General features: G+C 37.3%; 2 protein-coding genes across 9 annotated transcripts in view; both read right to left on the bottom strand.

Annotated features, from left to right (window-relative positions):
* LOC126869927 (speckle-type POZ protein) overlaps positions 1-9229 on the bottom strand; it is a 44357-nt gene extending 35128 nt beyond the window's left edge. The window contains exon 1 of the mRNA XM_050627136.1: positions 8564-9229. Within this exon, the coding sequence (XP_050483093.1) occupies positions 8564-8676 (113 nt within the window). The 5' untranslated portion in view covers positions 8677-9229. The remainder of the gene's footprint in view (positions 1-8563) is intronic.
* LOC126869922 (origin recognition complex subunit 2) overlaps positions 1-16145 on the bottom strand; it is a 113618-nt gene that overhangs the window by 15984 nt on the left and 81489 nt on the right. For 6 of the 8 annotated variants that reach the window (XM_050627129.1, XM_050627127.1, XM_050627125.1 and 3 more), the window contains one exon: positions 6563-6826. The exons of the other annotated variants lie outside the window; for them this stretch is intronic. The gene's annotated coding sequence lies outside the window, so the exon portion shown is untranslated. Of the gene's footprint in view, positions 1-6562; positions 6827-16145 lie in introns of those variants that run through there. 8 annotated transcript variants of the gene reach the window in all.

The following is a 16145-nucleotide window of genomic DNA, read 5'->3' as shown; positions in this document are numbered from 1 at the left end:
CGCCTTATTTCTATAAAACGAGTTTATAGTAAAAACTGTTTCTGCTGAACTTTTAAGAAAAGTGCATTCATTTTAATAAATGTTTTTAAACGTACATATTTTCCAAGATAGTTGTGAACGGTACATAGAAACCTTTTCAGATTTTACGAGGGTTAACTGAAAGCGATGGTTTCGTTCGCTTTACCTGGACTTTACAGTTACGTGTGATATATGTTTAAGAAGGTGATTTAAGAAGGAAAATGAGATGAGAGTTAAAAGGGACAGGTATATTTTAGGGGCAGGTATAAGGACACGAATATTTACTGTCTTTGAAATAACAACAGATTAATTTATTTCTTCGTGACTGGTTTCGAGGTATAGACAATCTATGCACTAACGAAAATTGAAGGAAACTCTGGTACTCAAAAACACCAATAGCGAACTAATAGCTTTAATCAAGTTGCTTCAATGCGATGGTAAAAAAGCAACGGGAGTTTGATACATTTTAAAAATAAATTTAATCGCATTTATATTATATATTCCAATTATAAAACAAGAGTCTGATATATTTATTTATAAAACAGATCGGAATTAACAAGCGAAAAATGGCAGCAACTCTGAGTTACGTAAACGATATCGAATGCAAAAATAAATAAAGATTAATTACTGACTTGGGTAAATGTACGTTAATACACGAAGCTAAGAAACAGTGAAGATTGATGAGGATTGGGTAGAAGAAAAATGTTTTGGAAAAAGTGGGTGAATTAGAAACACAGAGATATTCCTGGTAGATTTTCGAAGGTTGAGGTACGAGCGGCTGTCTATGGGCTTTGAAAAATAGTGCTATCAGAGAGGCTAAGTGAGTGGAATTACCAGGGATAATGATAAATGGTTTCGAAGTTGCGATGGAGTTGTCGATAAAAATTTATTACCAACGGACGTTTCAATGGCTGTTAACATGTCCTATTTGTATTACCGTGTTCGATTATTTAATAGAATTTGTAAATGGTAATTTTACTTCTGGGAGTAAAAGGAAATTCCCAAAGTACCGAAGTACAGAAAATTCTATAACGAGATTGCTTAATCAACTGGCAGATCTTTTATTTATAAATTTATCGAACAACACATGCGTAAAGGATGGACATTTAAAAATAAGGAAATCGATTCTTCAAGAAATCAAATCTTACAAAGTTATAAACATCGCAGGGCTACCGTATTAATCATATTAAAAAAAAGAAAAGAAACAAATAACAGGGATGAATGTTTTTTTAGAAAAACGTTTAAAAGCATTCCTCAGTAAAAAAAAAAAGATAATTTTCTACATTTTATTACTTGTTATGGAATTCTTCTACTTCAGTAACGAGATCAATGCCAATAAAAATAATAAAAGATTAAAAGAAGCACGAAGAGTGTGTACATAAACAAGAATAGAAAGAGAACGACAAAAAGTACTTTATTTCCAATTCAATTCAATTCAATTCCATTCCTTTCGTCATTGAATTAATGTCAATCGTTCCTTCCTACACCAATGACAATTATTCTGTCCTCCACGTACGAGCACGTAAAATTAGAGAGCGCTAACCAAGTTTACTTAACCGTTCCACGCAGCGAGCCTCGCTGAAATGTATACAAATTGTCATACGGGAAGGCAAAGGACAGTAAGAATGCTTCGGAGCACCAATGTCCACGATACGATGATCGATCGAAGGTTTTTTCGCTTTGTGTTCGTATACACATTGGGAGAAAGGAGAATTACCGACGACGTATAACGTTGTACTCAAGGACTTGGTTTTTCCATAAGAAAGCAAACATATCTAAAAAAATTGACGCTAAATTAAGGAATTAATAGTAAAGGGATAACATTATTAAACGATTCAATAAAATATCTAAATGAGTGAATAATAAAAAAAAAACGAATTTCGATAATTATCATATAAAAATCAGTAAAAACCATTACCACAACATTAAAAGTAAATATTTTGAAACACTCGGTCTCGGCTTTTTATGATTTTCAAACATGTTCAAATTACCCAGACTACGGTGGGCGATCGTTTAAAAATAATCGTCAGGCAATTACGTACTTCGAGCAGACTTGTTAGTCGAATTATTATAATTTGTCACCGTCACGATATCTTTCAACCAGTACGCACGACCGATTCAGAAAACAAAGTATGATTTTTCATGAAACGATAACATCGCAAATGTAATTTTCGCACTTTCCAAACGATATATGTAAAAGTTATTAGAAATTATCATTGCAAATGCTAATTGTTACGACAATTATATATTTCTTTTTTCCAGCTTCCTGTGTTCCTCGTGTCAGAAATGTCAAGTCACCGAATCAGAAATATTGACGATGATAAGCACGCTTGTTGCGCAACACGTTACAGCATTTTTTTTCAGAGATAACATAGCACGAATTTAGGTTTGAAAGTAAATTTCGCAATTTTTGGTATACCGATCATCCGCGTTTTCCTAATACAATCACGCGTCAATACTTTACTTATCTACTTGTCGAAGCTCGGTTACAAACAATGTAGAACAAAGGAGAAATATCAATAAATGGACGCTTGCTGATAGAAAAATGGATAAAAATATAGGGAGGGTGAGATAAACGTGAGTAACAATATTGTTCACATATTGCCCTTTTGCCATATTTTTCGCAGTACTCTGAAAATGAAACGATTATTTCAAAACTGTTCGCATTAAACTAACACGAAACAAAGATAAAGATTCCAAACAGTTCTAGACTTTCTAACGATAGTATGTTTAATGTGTAAGAGAGCGATATTTTCGTATGATTAATCGATGGACATTAGCACGACGATGAAATTTCTAAAGTTTCCACGGGGAGATCTTAAATTTAACGCGACGTCGACGGTGTTAAGGAGGCGGCGAGGACGCGGAAGATCGATACGATTTCAAAGAAACAACGTTCTATTTCGGGGTAATTCATTGCCTTGGAGCTAGGATATTTCGAGACTTTCCGCGGGGAAAAACGGAAGAGCGACTAGAATCAACAATCAAGAAAAGATCGCAGACAATATATTTAATAATTCAAAATCATTGACGAGCTTCGCAAACATTCTCCTCTATAATCGTATAAATACAATTGATACTTATTTATATTATATTAGTACAATTTATTTTGGTTATCATCTGTTTGAATTGAAAGAGAGAAAGGGACTGTAAGAAATGATACATAAGATTAATGTTTATCTAGAAAATATGCTAATAAATTTGCAGACCTTCATGAATATGTATAATATACTGTGTTTCGACCGTTCCTTGTGTATCCCTTTTAATTATAGTATTTAACGCATTTTAGTATGTACCTTACAATTGAATATTCCTTTGTATTATAAAATACCTATGGAAAATGCACGATGAACGATTTGTACTCAGAAAATATAATCTTCGTATGATTTTCCAATGATATTTCAATTTAGTAGCAACCGCAGATACGATGATCGATAGACAAACAAAAAGAAGTGCGTATTACAGTCACGAAATGTCGCCTCTTAGTCGCAGTGTAAATTATTCATAAAATGATGTGTGGCAGATAGGATTTATGTTCCAAACATAATGAGTTACTACATAATTTCATTTTGTATTCTTCGGATTCTATAAGAATACCTGTTCGCCAAGAACTTTTGAACTTTAATAAGACTCATCTTCTATTACTTCGTATTATACGAATCGATCAAAGTGTTCAGATACATACTTATGAGTGTATATGTATGCAAGTGTATACAAGGGCAAGAATATTTTAGATGTCGTCAGACAACGATAATGGAACAGCTGTGTGTACACGAAGGGGACAAAGAGCATTCAAAGCGATTTCTGCCTTTTTCAGTGTGTCACTGACGAGAAAATATTATGACGCAAACGCGATAACGTCGTAACGCAAGGTCGAAGAGCTTTTCCGATTCATCTAACGCGACAATCAGTGAGTACGTTATGCTAAAAACTTTTACGCTACCGAACGCGTCGTCAATGTCCTCGAATTCATCGCCGAACCTGTATCGCTTCACCGTGTTTTCAACAGATTGAAATTAACGTCCAATGACTCACCAAAGTGTCTGAAATGTTGATACGAAAACCTTTTATGAACGAATCATACGCGTCGCAACGAAACACTTTGACATCGTATTAGCATTGAGATAACATTGTAAAACAAATTCGAAAAGATGCGCGGAAGCCGCGAGGTTACTCGAGCCAAATTGATTAATTTTCATTAAGTTTCTCGAACATAAAACGATTAATTCTAATCAGTTTGGTTTTTCTATGATTCTAAATGACGCTCGTTACACGCGAGTTTAAAGTTCGATGCTGGTCGATTTCTTGCGCTAATTCCTTTCATTATGAAATGGTAGATCGAGTAACGCAGCGAATCGCGGAAATTATACCAAACGCCATAACGGAAATTTTAACCAAAAGTCAAATAAATTGTCAAATATTACAGTTGTAGTTGAAATTAATTATTCCCTTTCAAGGAGATAAATTGCGATAAAATCAGAGGATTAATTGCAGGTAATCTATAGCCAATACGTTTCCCGAGGTTCGATAGATGTTTCTCATGGGATTAACGCAATATCGTAGAAAGAGAATTGCATCGACCGACATCTGTCCTAGGTGAGGAACTGCCACTACCCAGGAGTCGATCAATTCTCATCGTAAAGCGTTTAACGTAATTTCACCAGACACTGATTGATCGTGGAACGACAGTCGATTCGCTTTGAGTTATGTTAATGATTTGAAATTACCTTTCGCGCGGCGAGTGTCCTCGGGAGAAACGCTTCTCTTGCCAATTAGACGATTTTACGCGATTGGTTAATCGCTTGGACCCTATTACATATATCTACGCAGAAAGGAGTCAGATTATTCGTAGACGAAATTAAGTCAGATTAAATACTGCATATTTCAATACGTTGAAAAACTAGAATAAAAAGAACACAGTGTAAATTAATACGATGTATGTATTAAAAAAAAAATCAAGATTTATTTGTAGTTCACGTAATATAAACCGTAACCGTTTTGATGAGAAAGACCAACGGAGTGATTTTATATTCGAAATTCTGTTCAAATGTGAAACTTTCACGTGTGAACTCGAGCCAGACAATTTCGGAGAAGTTATGATAGCGTGAACTTTCTATGTACTTTTAGTGGCTTCATTGCGAGCTACCTTGATTTCGATTTTGTCAGAGAAAGGGTCGAGGTAAATCAATGCCTAAAAAAGAGTGAAAATACGGTAAAAAAGAAAAAAAGAAAATAGTATCAGTTTAAAATATGAAAAGTCACTCAAACAACATATATGTTCATCGATTCACGCTTAAACGAAAAAAAGAAAAAGACATGAAAACATGTGATATATTTTCAAGCATTTATCGACCGTTAAGGAACAGCAAGATCTCGAATTTTTTAAGAATTTATCAGCACGAAGAAAGAAAGAAGCTCAAAAATACACGAAGTTTCTAAATGTTTATCGATACACCACGGAAAAAGGAGTATTCCGAAAATAGTAGCGCAGAATTCCTTAACAACGTATCGTCATTTAAATCCCAAAGAAAAACCATCTGAATAATTAAACATTCTACATCTTTACTTTCATGATACGTTTGTTATCGATAGACTACTTTACACAAAAACTAGAAACTAACGCGTCATCGAATACAAATTCCAACGAATATAGGAAGTTAATTCCGACAACTTCATCCACCACTATCCAACGTGGTAAACAATATTATAATGATAAGCTTAAGCAAATGTATACTCAAATGCATTGATGCATGTGCAATCATGTGTACGCTTGTAACCCGCTAATAAGTTAAAACGCAACATGTACTTTTAATCCATCAAGCACCGAGTAGGTCTAACCATAAAAAAGTGGCTGGTTGGAAATGTAAGTTCGCGCTAAAGTTTAGTTGTACAATGCCAAGGTTAGCAGCAGGTGAAGTTCCACACGATCATCGTAGCCGCATTCATTAAATTGTAATTATAAAGTCGAAGATCTGCTTATAGCCTCGTGATTCATCACTTTAGTCGATAGCGTTCTGCCGGGCAGGAAGTGTAATGAGTAATAGTCTTCATCAAGAGAAGGTCTGTCGGTGAAACTACTAGTGGTACGCCCATTTGTCGGCTCGTACGATACTCTACCATTGTTTAATTCGCTACATTCAATTACTAAATGTTTCGTTTGCTCTCGACACTATTCTCCCCCACCTTTGTTAAACCGAATCGAACGAAATATTACAATAGAAGCCTTCAACGTTGCGTCCGCGAGATAAACCAACGTTCGATAAAGCAGCCACAAAGAAATACATTCTAACCGCTGATGGTTTAGACCACAAGGCGATGTTGTTGTGTTGGCGATTGCATACGAGCACGATCACGGGTTTGGTAGAAAGCTTCATTGCCAGTTCTGTCACGATTCGATCGTACGCGAGCATAAGTATGTGCTACGAAGGCTGTTTACTACCACGCTGCGTATTCTATCGCGCTGATAAAAAGTTTGAACAGAGAAAGTAATATGCAGTGGCGGACAAAAGAATGTTTATAAAATAAAAGATATAAAAAGCTGGAATAATTTTAATAACGGATTTATATTTAATAAGATAATAATAAGGGCGATCACTATGCAAACATAATATACAGTGCTGTGAATAATTATAAACTCGACCCTTGTTTCAGATTTTCTATAATATTAAAACAAAAATTCAAGATAAAATCGTTTATAATTATAATTTTATATTATAACATAAAACAAAACTGACGATACAACAAATAAAACTTTCCTTTCCCCGAAGCGTGGAAAAGATGAAATTTCCTCTTAAAACTGTGTTTCTACCTGTAAAAAGATATAAACTCAATGTTAATTTTATTACGTTTTCATTCGATATTTTGTGGATTTTCCTTTATTTTCGATTATTTCTATTTAATCTGTTAAGTATATATATCCGCCCGCAGATTTTATTGTCTTTTTAAGATCGAAATTCATAATGTATCAATCTTGAACTTTCTTTTATTCACCGCTATATACATTCGTGATTATGATCCATGTTACAAAATAATGTACAAAAATTCATGACTTTCTTCCGAAAGCATTTTTACAACTTTGTAGGCTAATATTCGTTACAAATGTACGAATATACTTTTAAAATGAAGTCTTCAGTCGACACAACAAAAACGTACGTAACTATATATTTATATGTAGACGTTAGGCAGCGTGTGTAGTGGCACCGATTGTCGATCGAAGAATTTTCTGAACACAAAGAAAGAGAAACAGAGAAAGAAAATAACTGACCGGAAGATATGATTGTTTATGTTTCTATGTTTGAATTAAATCGACTCATATTCACGGTCAAACGTTTCAGTATAAAGGCAGATTGTCGAACCGTGACGAAGCCCGCATCGTACTCGGAAGGTCGACTTAACGTAAAAAGGTGTACTAACCTTGACGTCTTTGCTTCGCCATGCAACCGACTTGACCAAGAACTTTCAAACTAATAACGACTCCCGGTATCGTGTACGCATCACGTCGAGAAAGAACACATACGACAGCTATGTAAATATACCCGTGAGCGTATATAAATCTGTTAAATCTGTTGACTATAGTTGTATGGTAGGAATAGGTCGTTGACCAGTGCGCACTCTATGTAGCAGATACCGGCATCTGCAGCAGAATACTTCAAAACAAAGGGACACCGGTATACATTCGCGAAAAACGCATTTCTCATGAAATGTGTAAACGAGTTCTATCATACTGTTGTAAAAATACAATGCAATTTCCTATAGATATACAATAATTAGCGTTTAATTTAAAGATTATTATTTAATCACAGATTAAATTCTTAAAAATTATCTTAAAAAAGATTATCTTATTAGATTAGCGCATATGAAATGTCTTCCCAAATTGTGAATTTGACGTGTCACCTATTAAATTTTGTTTGAACGTCAATTGTCAATCACAATTAAAAAAAAAAAAAAAAGAAATTTAGTATAAATTTTGCATATACAATGTCAAGAAGACTTCTAATAAAAATATTACAATCTTGTTATTGGTTGTCATGAACGTCAAGAGAATCCGTGGATTTTCTTACATTCTGCATTTAGAGGTTAGACGTGTCATCTGTTCTACATAGACAATTTGTCAATACATAGATTAGTTCGCTAAGAAGGAAAACGAATCATGTAACAGTTAACGTTTTATCGAGAAGATCGACATTTCATTAGTACTGATCTACTATTTCAATCGTTGGGAAAAGTTTAGTAACGTCAGTGGTCGGTGACCATTAGAGCCATAGCGAGAAAAGACAAATGCCGGTCACCGGTGACCACCACAACGTGTTTGTCCTATCACGATGATACGATTACGCATAATATTATCGAGATAAACCATGAATAACCCGAAATAACGAGGACCGATAACGCTTGGCTACGTCGAACCGTGGTATTGGATCAATAAAAACACTTAATAACATTGAACGAGGTACGAGAAAGAGGAAAAACAAATACATCCGAGCAAAGACCCACCCTAAACGCAATGACGACGAGGTTCGGAGTGTTGAGAGAGGAAAGTACGTACCGCGCCAGCGCCATCCTGACATGAGATAATCCAGGTCCCGTAGGTGTCGAGAGCAAGGTATCCAGATCTGGAAAGAATGGTTTATCGCCGACACTAAATCCCACTGGACACATGCGCGTAAATTCCTCGTCCTCGAACACACGAGCTCGTCATAACTTCTGGCCCTGGGCTTCAAGGAGCCTCTCCCCGTAATTTCGTTCACTTCGATTTTCTCGAGTAAACTCGTGGCGTCCTCGCGCCTACAAAACGCAGTCAGGGATTCCCTTCTTATCCCTGTCTCTAGTGTACCACTGTCACTACCGCATTTTCACTGCCATGTCTGTAGCGGCTCCGTAAAAAAAGGCCTTCGCGACAGTCAATCACGGCGGTTAACGAGCAGCGACAACTAAACTGTCGGTGAATCGAGCGTGTACGACGGGGAAAGACAGAGAAGTTGTAGGAGGAGTACACGGCGGGAGCCAAAGAAACGATCGAACGAGAGACGAGACGACTGATTCGAATATTCGACCTCGGTTTTGCCAGCCGAACCGAATTAATTTCGTGTACGCGTGATTACAGGAGCGACTAGAACGCCGAGAGCGGATACGCCTGCTCGGAACACAGTTCGCCAGTCACTATTCCAACTCCGATCACGGCGCTGGCTCGACTGAGCTCAGCTACTGAGCGTCCGCGAGTCCCCACCCCTGTGGCTGCGGCCTCGTACGCTTTCGTTACGTCTCGGCCGCGTTCGACTGAGCTTCGGTGATGCTCGTGTCTTTTCGCGACCTCGTGTCGCGCTAGAACGATGGTTCACCGCCGGGTACCCAAGGCTCCCTCCTACAGGAAGCTCCTCTTCGCCAATGCAAGTTTTCTGGCATGCTGCTACGAAATTATATGAACTATGTTCTCATACGTAACGTATTCTCGAAAGGTTTCCTCAGCTAGTTCACACACTCTTCTCCCGACCGTCTTCTTCCGAGTCACGTTCTTTATTCAGCCACGCAAAAATAATACCGATGATGCTTCCGATATTTCCATTCTCTGGTAATGCATGTGTATGTATATACACTAGGAGGAAACGATATAGCGCGGTCATAAATTACAGTAATAGCATTAAGAAGCTACGCTCATTGATGTAACCGCATTCAGGAACGTACGCGTTTTGTAGGAACACTTGCACATTTTCATAGGTGGAGGCAATTATTTCTCCCTCCAATTAAAGTCACGTGTATGGCCATTGTGTAAAATATATTTCCGTTTCTGGAACGTACTGCTATGTATAGATTATACCGTAAAAAGCCGTAAAAAAACAAATTTAATAAAACGTACCCAATGTGGGCGTTGAGAATCGTTCCACACACTACACTTTATTCGTAAATCGTCGTACAGGCAAATAAATTGATTTTACAAAAAATAAACACGTGTTCTGTTTAATACGCTTTGTGCGAAAACCATTGTATTTTTACGATCAGAAACGATCGGTGATTATGGATGGTTGTATAATATAACCATGGATTTGTTTCATATTCCAAATATTATGACGAGCACACTCTATGTATCGCAGCGCGTTTAAATTTCTCGTGAATGTTTAAACTTCCTCTTTTATAACGTTGTGTCCATTAAGCGGAGAATATTGTAATTTATCTAGTTTTTACGCATTTTCGGTAGAACTACGAGATGGCAGAATAATAGAATGGAATTATTCATGCCGCTCTCGATTCCACGTATACCGGGAGCATTCAAATCAGTAATGAAACCCGCGGTATCGTTTACGAATTCACCGGTACACACAATATATCGGCGGAACGTGTGAAAGGTTTTTTCGAGCGTGCCGAGTGTATTGGTGCTTTCATGTCACCGGAAATGGAGAACAAGCCTCTGTTCGTCGAATTACACGAAAAAGAGGTCACGAAAATGTTTTATGGGTGTTTAAGGTGGTTGTGGTTGGTGTCAATGGGACCGTGACGTCGTGCCGGAATCACGCACGACGGTCGTGACATTGTGAAGAGAATACCGTATTCGTGAACTAATGTAACACGGAGATCGCCATGTAATTAAAGAAAAAAAAAATTTCCCTCGTCAGACGAATCTTTACATTCACTTTAATATCTTCAAGGTATACAGTAAAAATATTTTTCGTATATCCCTTTTCTTTCGTAATTGCGACTCTAATCTGATCTAACTTCACTCCCTTACAGCATCATATTATACATACAATACATTGTTAATCGACAATTAAGATTTTACGTTCAAAAACTCCGCGTATAAATTGATTACTTAATTGACATTTATAACAGGAAAGGCCAGTATCTACGTGTTACGACGTCACCAATGATATTCCATTAACCGCATTCGTGACTACGGCAAAGTCAGCAGTTTTATGCAATCATACGCACGGATGCAAGTTTAAGGTTGCACGGATCTCGTTGGCTGATACGCGTGCTGCTAACGTGTCCATAAATTAGTGTCACGCCTCGAATAGCTTTCTCAGAGCGTCGGCCATCTCTGAAACGGATCTTTGCTCTTGTGATTCGTTCTATTCAAACTACAATGCATAACCCCTTATCAACGAACGAATTAGAGAACAGTAAACGTACAATGGAAATGAGAAGAATAAACGATTACTCTCAACGGAAATTTAAGTCTGCACATTAGGATAAGCGGGGGTACATTTTTGTAAGAAATTTTGAGAATTTCGATTTCGAGCTAGAGAGAAAGAAAGAGAGGTCAACGTTAATAAAGACGGCCCCGGGGCGTAGGGTCCCCTTGACCCCCTTAAAAAAACGTCCCTGAGTCTCATTCGCCCCAGAGCACGCGAGGAGTGCCATGTAAACTCTATTATACTTTCCATTCTTTTTTGCTTTTCTTTTGCATGTCGGCGCTTCCTCGGCGTCTGTCGTTGCATGTCGTGACGATATTTCCTGCCTACGGGGAATCATAGTGAAAAATGAACCACCATGGCGAACGGTGTTCTGCTCTGTGCGCAACTTGTCGATAAATCGGTCGCCTTTCTAGCAATTATGTAAATGCTTCTTTGTTATTCGACTGAAATTTTATTGTACGCGTATCTTATTGAATGACTGCGAGGTACATATTAATTTTGTTGTAATTCGTCTGATAATATGTTCGACTATATCGTAGGCTGGATAACAGAAAATTGAACAAAATATCGGCATGTGTGGTCGTGGGATTTATGTAACAGGTTAAAATTATTCCTGATCAAGGTAAAAATTCTAAAATCAATCGTCACAGGTTACTGTGAAATTTATAATCAAAACGTAATCTATGGATTTTTCAGATTCTACTTTTACCGACATTCCTTGATTCTTTCTGTTCGTTTAAAATAATCTGATAAAAACGTCATAATATTATATTAGTAATATGCATCTGCAAACATCCGTAATAATATCTCAAACTTTAAAAGAGATTAGATTACCTTTTACAAAAGAACTATTACTTTCTTTGATAACAAGGTACGCATAATGCTTACCAAAGAATTTTAATCAGCCTTGAAAAGTAACAACAACGGCAACTGGTAACACCAAGTTCACTGGAACGTGTTAAAAGCGAGGAAAAGCGAGGAAAAGCGAGGAAAAGCGAGGAAAAGCGAGGCTGCTTAATTGTCCCAGAATCTCGCGCTAATTTCACGAAAGTTGCACGGAACTTTTAAGTCGTCCAAGAATTTATTCCTATCCCTGGCCCAACGAGGAAATGTCTTAAAATTTCGTTGAAGAATTCTCACGAGACACGACTTCCCAAAGGACCTTTCGAGTTAGTAAACGGCCGCTAGGATCGACGCTAAATTCAAATGATATATATACGTCTGCTTCGAGAAATCGTGAGTGCTGGCAGCTGCCGTCGTAAAAGAGATACTTTCTTGTCCCGTGAGTGCCGTCTGTTCCTTTCGACCAATTGCGTCTCTTGACCAGTTCAAACCGACCAAAGCAAGCTCTTCTTTCATTCCCTTTAATCGTTATTTGCTCTCCGTGAATAATCCTAAAGGGGTTCTAGTGGTTCAAACGATTATCCTCGGCTCGATGCGACTTTGTCACACGAAAAGATACTTATAAACAAATACGATATTTTATATTTTTATACGTATCTCTTCGTGTTGAAGGTAATTATGAATAAAATTTCAAACTAATTTCAGAGATTATGTTGTATCACATTAATAACTTAAATATCGCGATTATATTTGACGCTATAAACCAAGGGATACTCGCATATAATAAAATTAAAATTACCTTAATTGATCAAAGTGTCGATACGAAAATATTTGGACCAATTTTTCGAGGTGTTTCGTGGAAAGAAAAGGTACTTGATACAGGTCACTTAACTTTCTTATGGCAACGCTGGCACGAGCCTGTTGCTTGAACTGAATTAATTCGCAGTTACGTCAGTACGGTAGCGACCGAGTGATCGTTGCTCTTCGCTTCCAAATGCGTTTATTTGGCCGATTTCGAATAGACTGATTCTGTAAGCCCACGGGCGACGGGTTTCAGAAGAGTTTCATGGCTGTATCGATCTTCTATCATCAACATTGTAATGCGTTATCGACGTATTATTATATTATAAAATGGTGGAAAAGAGAATACTTTTCCTATCTTTTACTGTTATAATATTAAAATAATCTCGTATTTTTTTTATAAATATTCTATTACATTTAAATTTAGCAAAATTAATAATATTAAATTTAAAAGAAAGTTCATTGCGCTCTCTTCTTCAGAGTCGGTCCCTATTAAATATTCAAAAACTAAGTGAATTAAAACTGGGCTAAAATATTCAGCGATATTTTTATTTAATCCACTAAAGATAAGATCGAATTATAAGACAACTTAAGAAGCCACTGCAATTTGTATTTTAACTTTAACTTATTTTCCATTCAGTGATAAATACAGAATATCCTATGATTGATTTAGCTATTATTAATTATGGAGCATCGATTATTTTCCAAGATACATAGGACGTGTTGTTAGTTTCGAACGAATCAAAACACTTTCGGAAAAATTTGTTGACTACCCAGAGAGGTCTTTCGTTGGAAGAACGAAGTGTTTAAGAAAAGTCGAGGTGGAGGGATTTCGGTTTCGAGATGGAATGGGCTTTCGCCTGTACGGTCCAGCTGTTTCTCTGTCCGCCATAAAAACTGGTGCATAGCGCTCCACTGGTTCCCCTTCTTCTCGTCTTATTTTTCTCTTTCTTTGCAACGTTAATTTACATTATCATCCACACGCGCACGATCGAGCATTTCGGTATATTTTATATACGACGAGAGATTAACGACGTGCGATTTTCATCGATTCTCGGGACCTTCGAGCGAAATTTCGATCGTTAAGGATCATCCAATTTTCCTATCTTCTTCTCTCTCGTTCATCTCTTTCTTTAATCTTTTTTTATCCCCTGTTTCGATTTTAATGGTACGACAGCTGCTGGACGGATAATTAAATTAACACCATTCGTTGGAAGATAGCCTCGGGCCAACGACGACTTTATGCGCTGCAAATGAAAATACGAGGCTTGTGGAATTAAACGAACGTGGATGGAATGAACACGAGGAAACGTGCCAGAGAATTACGACTTTGTTGTTTTTCTGTGTGGCCATAGCTTTCTTTACGGCTTCGGATTTTGAGTACGTCTTGACTTACTTGTTTGCTTTTATACCAAACGATTATAAAAGATCTGGATCTTGGCAGTGCTTGCACTTGCTGGAAATTTTACGGGTACCTAAATGGTAACGAGTTTCTCGCGGCGATCTAAAGAATCGTGAAATAACGAGTTATATGCTGCGTGCAATTTGTGTCATGGATATTGAAGGAATGAATTAGTCTTTCATGTTTGGATTGGATGGCATGGCAGGAGGAGGTTGGCAAAATCTTGGGACATAATTGTCTATACTTATCTCGGTCGAATAAAATTAATACATAGATGCTGAAAGTGTTCGATATGCAAAATTAAGTTCATTTAAAGTTCAGTCCTCGGTATATACATTCAACGTAAATTGAACGCTCAATCCCAAAAGTGCAGTAATAAAAACGATAAAAAATTCAGAATTAATAATTATTCTACAAATACAGAAATACAAAATTTGATGTCATCTAATCTCAAGTCCAAAATCACGTCCTGTGATAAATATCCTAGAAACTGAAGACGTATAAGTGTGATCTAGTCTCAAATCCACAGTTTAACGCTCAAGTTCATTTCACAATAAAAACAGCTAGAAGTTGCGAAAATAAAAAATTTGATACAACGTAATAAATCTTCCTATTAATTCCACACGCCCATTTTAACACACGAACGTTCCAAAACATCAAATAAAACAAAAGTCAGAGGAATTATTATCAACAAACTCTCACAAGATTAACTCACTACATGGACCGTCGTATTTCGAATTTATCGTGAAAACAGCCTAGAAAGTTTTTCGCGGCGCAACGGGAGGGCGAGGATTGCGGAGAGCCGCATGGTAAAGGCTCATTGTTCATCCCTGTCGTGACACTCATGGCGGTCCGCGTTATATACGAGGCCTACGGTCTCCGGATGCATTGAAAGCACAGACTCCTTCGTGTCGCTCCGAGCAGTAACAATGCATAATAATGCTCGAATGGCCCGTATGAATTCAGATTCTGGCATCGCTCGCAAATAAGCTGCTCGAGAAAGAGAGGGTGCAGCTCGAGCCAATCCGAAGAGAGACGCACCAATCGAAAAGGAAGAAAGAAACGAGAAAAGGAAGAAATCAGAGAAAACGAGAGAAAGAGGGAGAGAGAGAGAGGTTTTGCTCGAAGAATACGTGAAATGGAAAACGGAGAAAGTTCGACCGGACTGATCGTAAATTTTTGGTCAACAAGCATCCACGTTTTGACCGAACAAAAGAAGAAGAATAAACCTTACCTTTCAATTATTGTTTCAATTATCTTCAATTCTCAATGCGTAAATATTCTTTACAGATTGAATTACGACTTTTCATGAGATTACGCAAGATTTTACAAAGAAAGATAATCTTAACCAATAGCTTTCATATTCATCGTTCGTTGTTCTCGTCTTTCCCCATCCTGACTTCTCGTTTGCTTTCTTTCTTTTTTTCTCGTCCCTTTCTTCGCTTGACGAGTACGTATAAAATCGTGAGTATATGTAACGGACACCCTAGATTTTATACGACGTCCCCTCGAGGACCAAGGGGAAACGAATCCTTGGAAATTTCCATCTGCTGAGCGAACAGGTCGATGGAGAGACTCGAATGGGGACCGAAGGTTTAATTATCGGGGTCCTAGGTTTTGGTTCGTGGCGAAAAGAAGAGAAATTTTGTGTTTGCGTTAGACACGGCATAGAAAGGTGCGATTTCAAATTACGTCTAATCTTTCTTTATTGGTTCTTTCAACGTGTCATACATTCATTACAGATCGAATCACATACATACGCGGTCTAATCATAAAGTCACACATTTTGTTTCATCATTGAAAATGTCTCACGTACGGGGAACATAGCGATAATGTCCCAGCGGAAGTCGGAGCAAAGTTAAGATAATATATAATTCACACGACCGTGAACACACAAACCTTGTCCTCGGCTTTCGAAATTTCCATCGTCTGGTTTTAACTTTCGAAACGCGTTT

This window comes from Bombus huntii, chromosome 10, assembly GCF_024542735.1.
Source record: "Bombus huntii isolate Logan2020A chromosome 10, iyBomHunt1.1, whole genome shotgun sequence".
Classification (NCBI taxonomy): Eukaryota; Metazoa; Arthropoda; class Insecta; order Hymenoptera; family Apidae; genus Bombus; species Bombus huntii.
The sequence above is the reverse complement of the archived record's forward strand: the minus strand, read 5'-3'. Positions and strand labels throughout refer to the sequence as shown.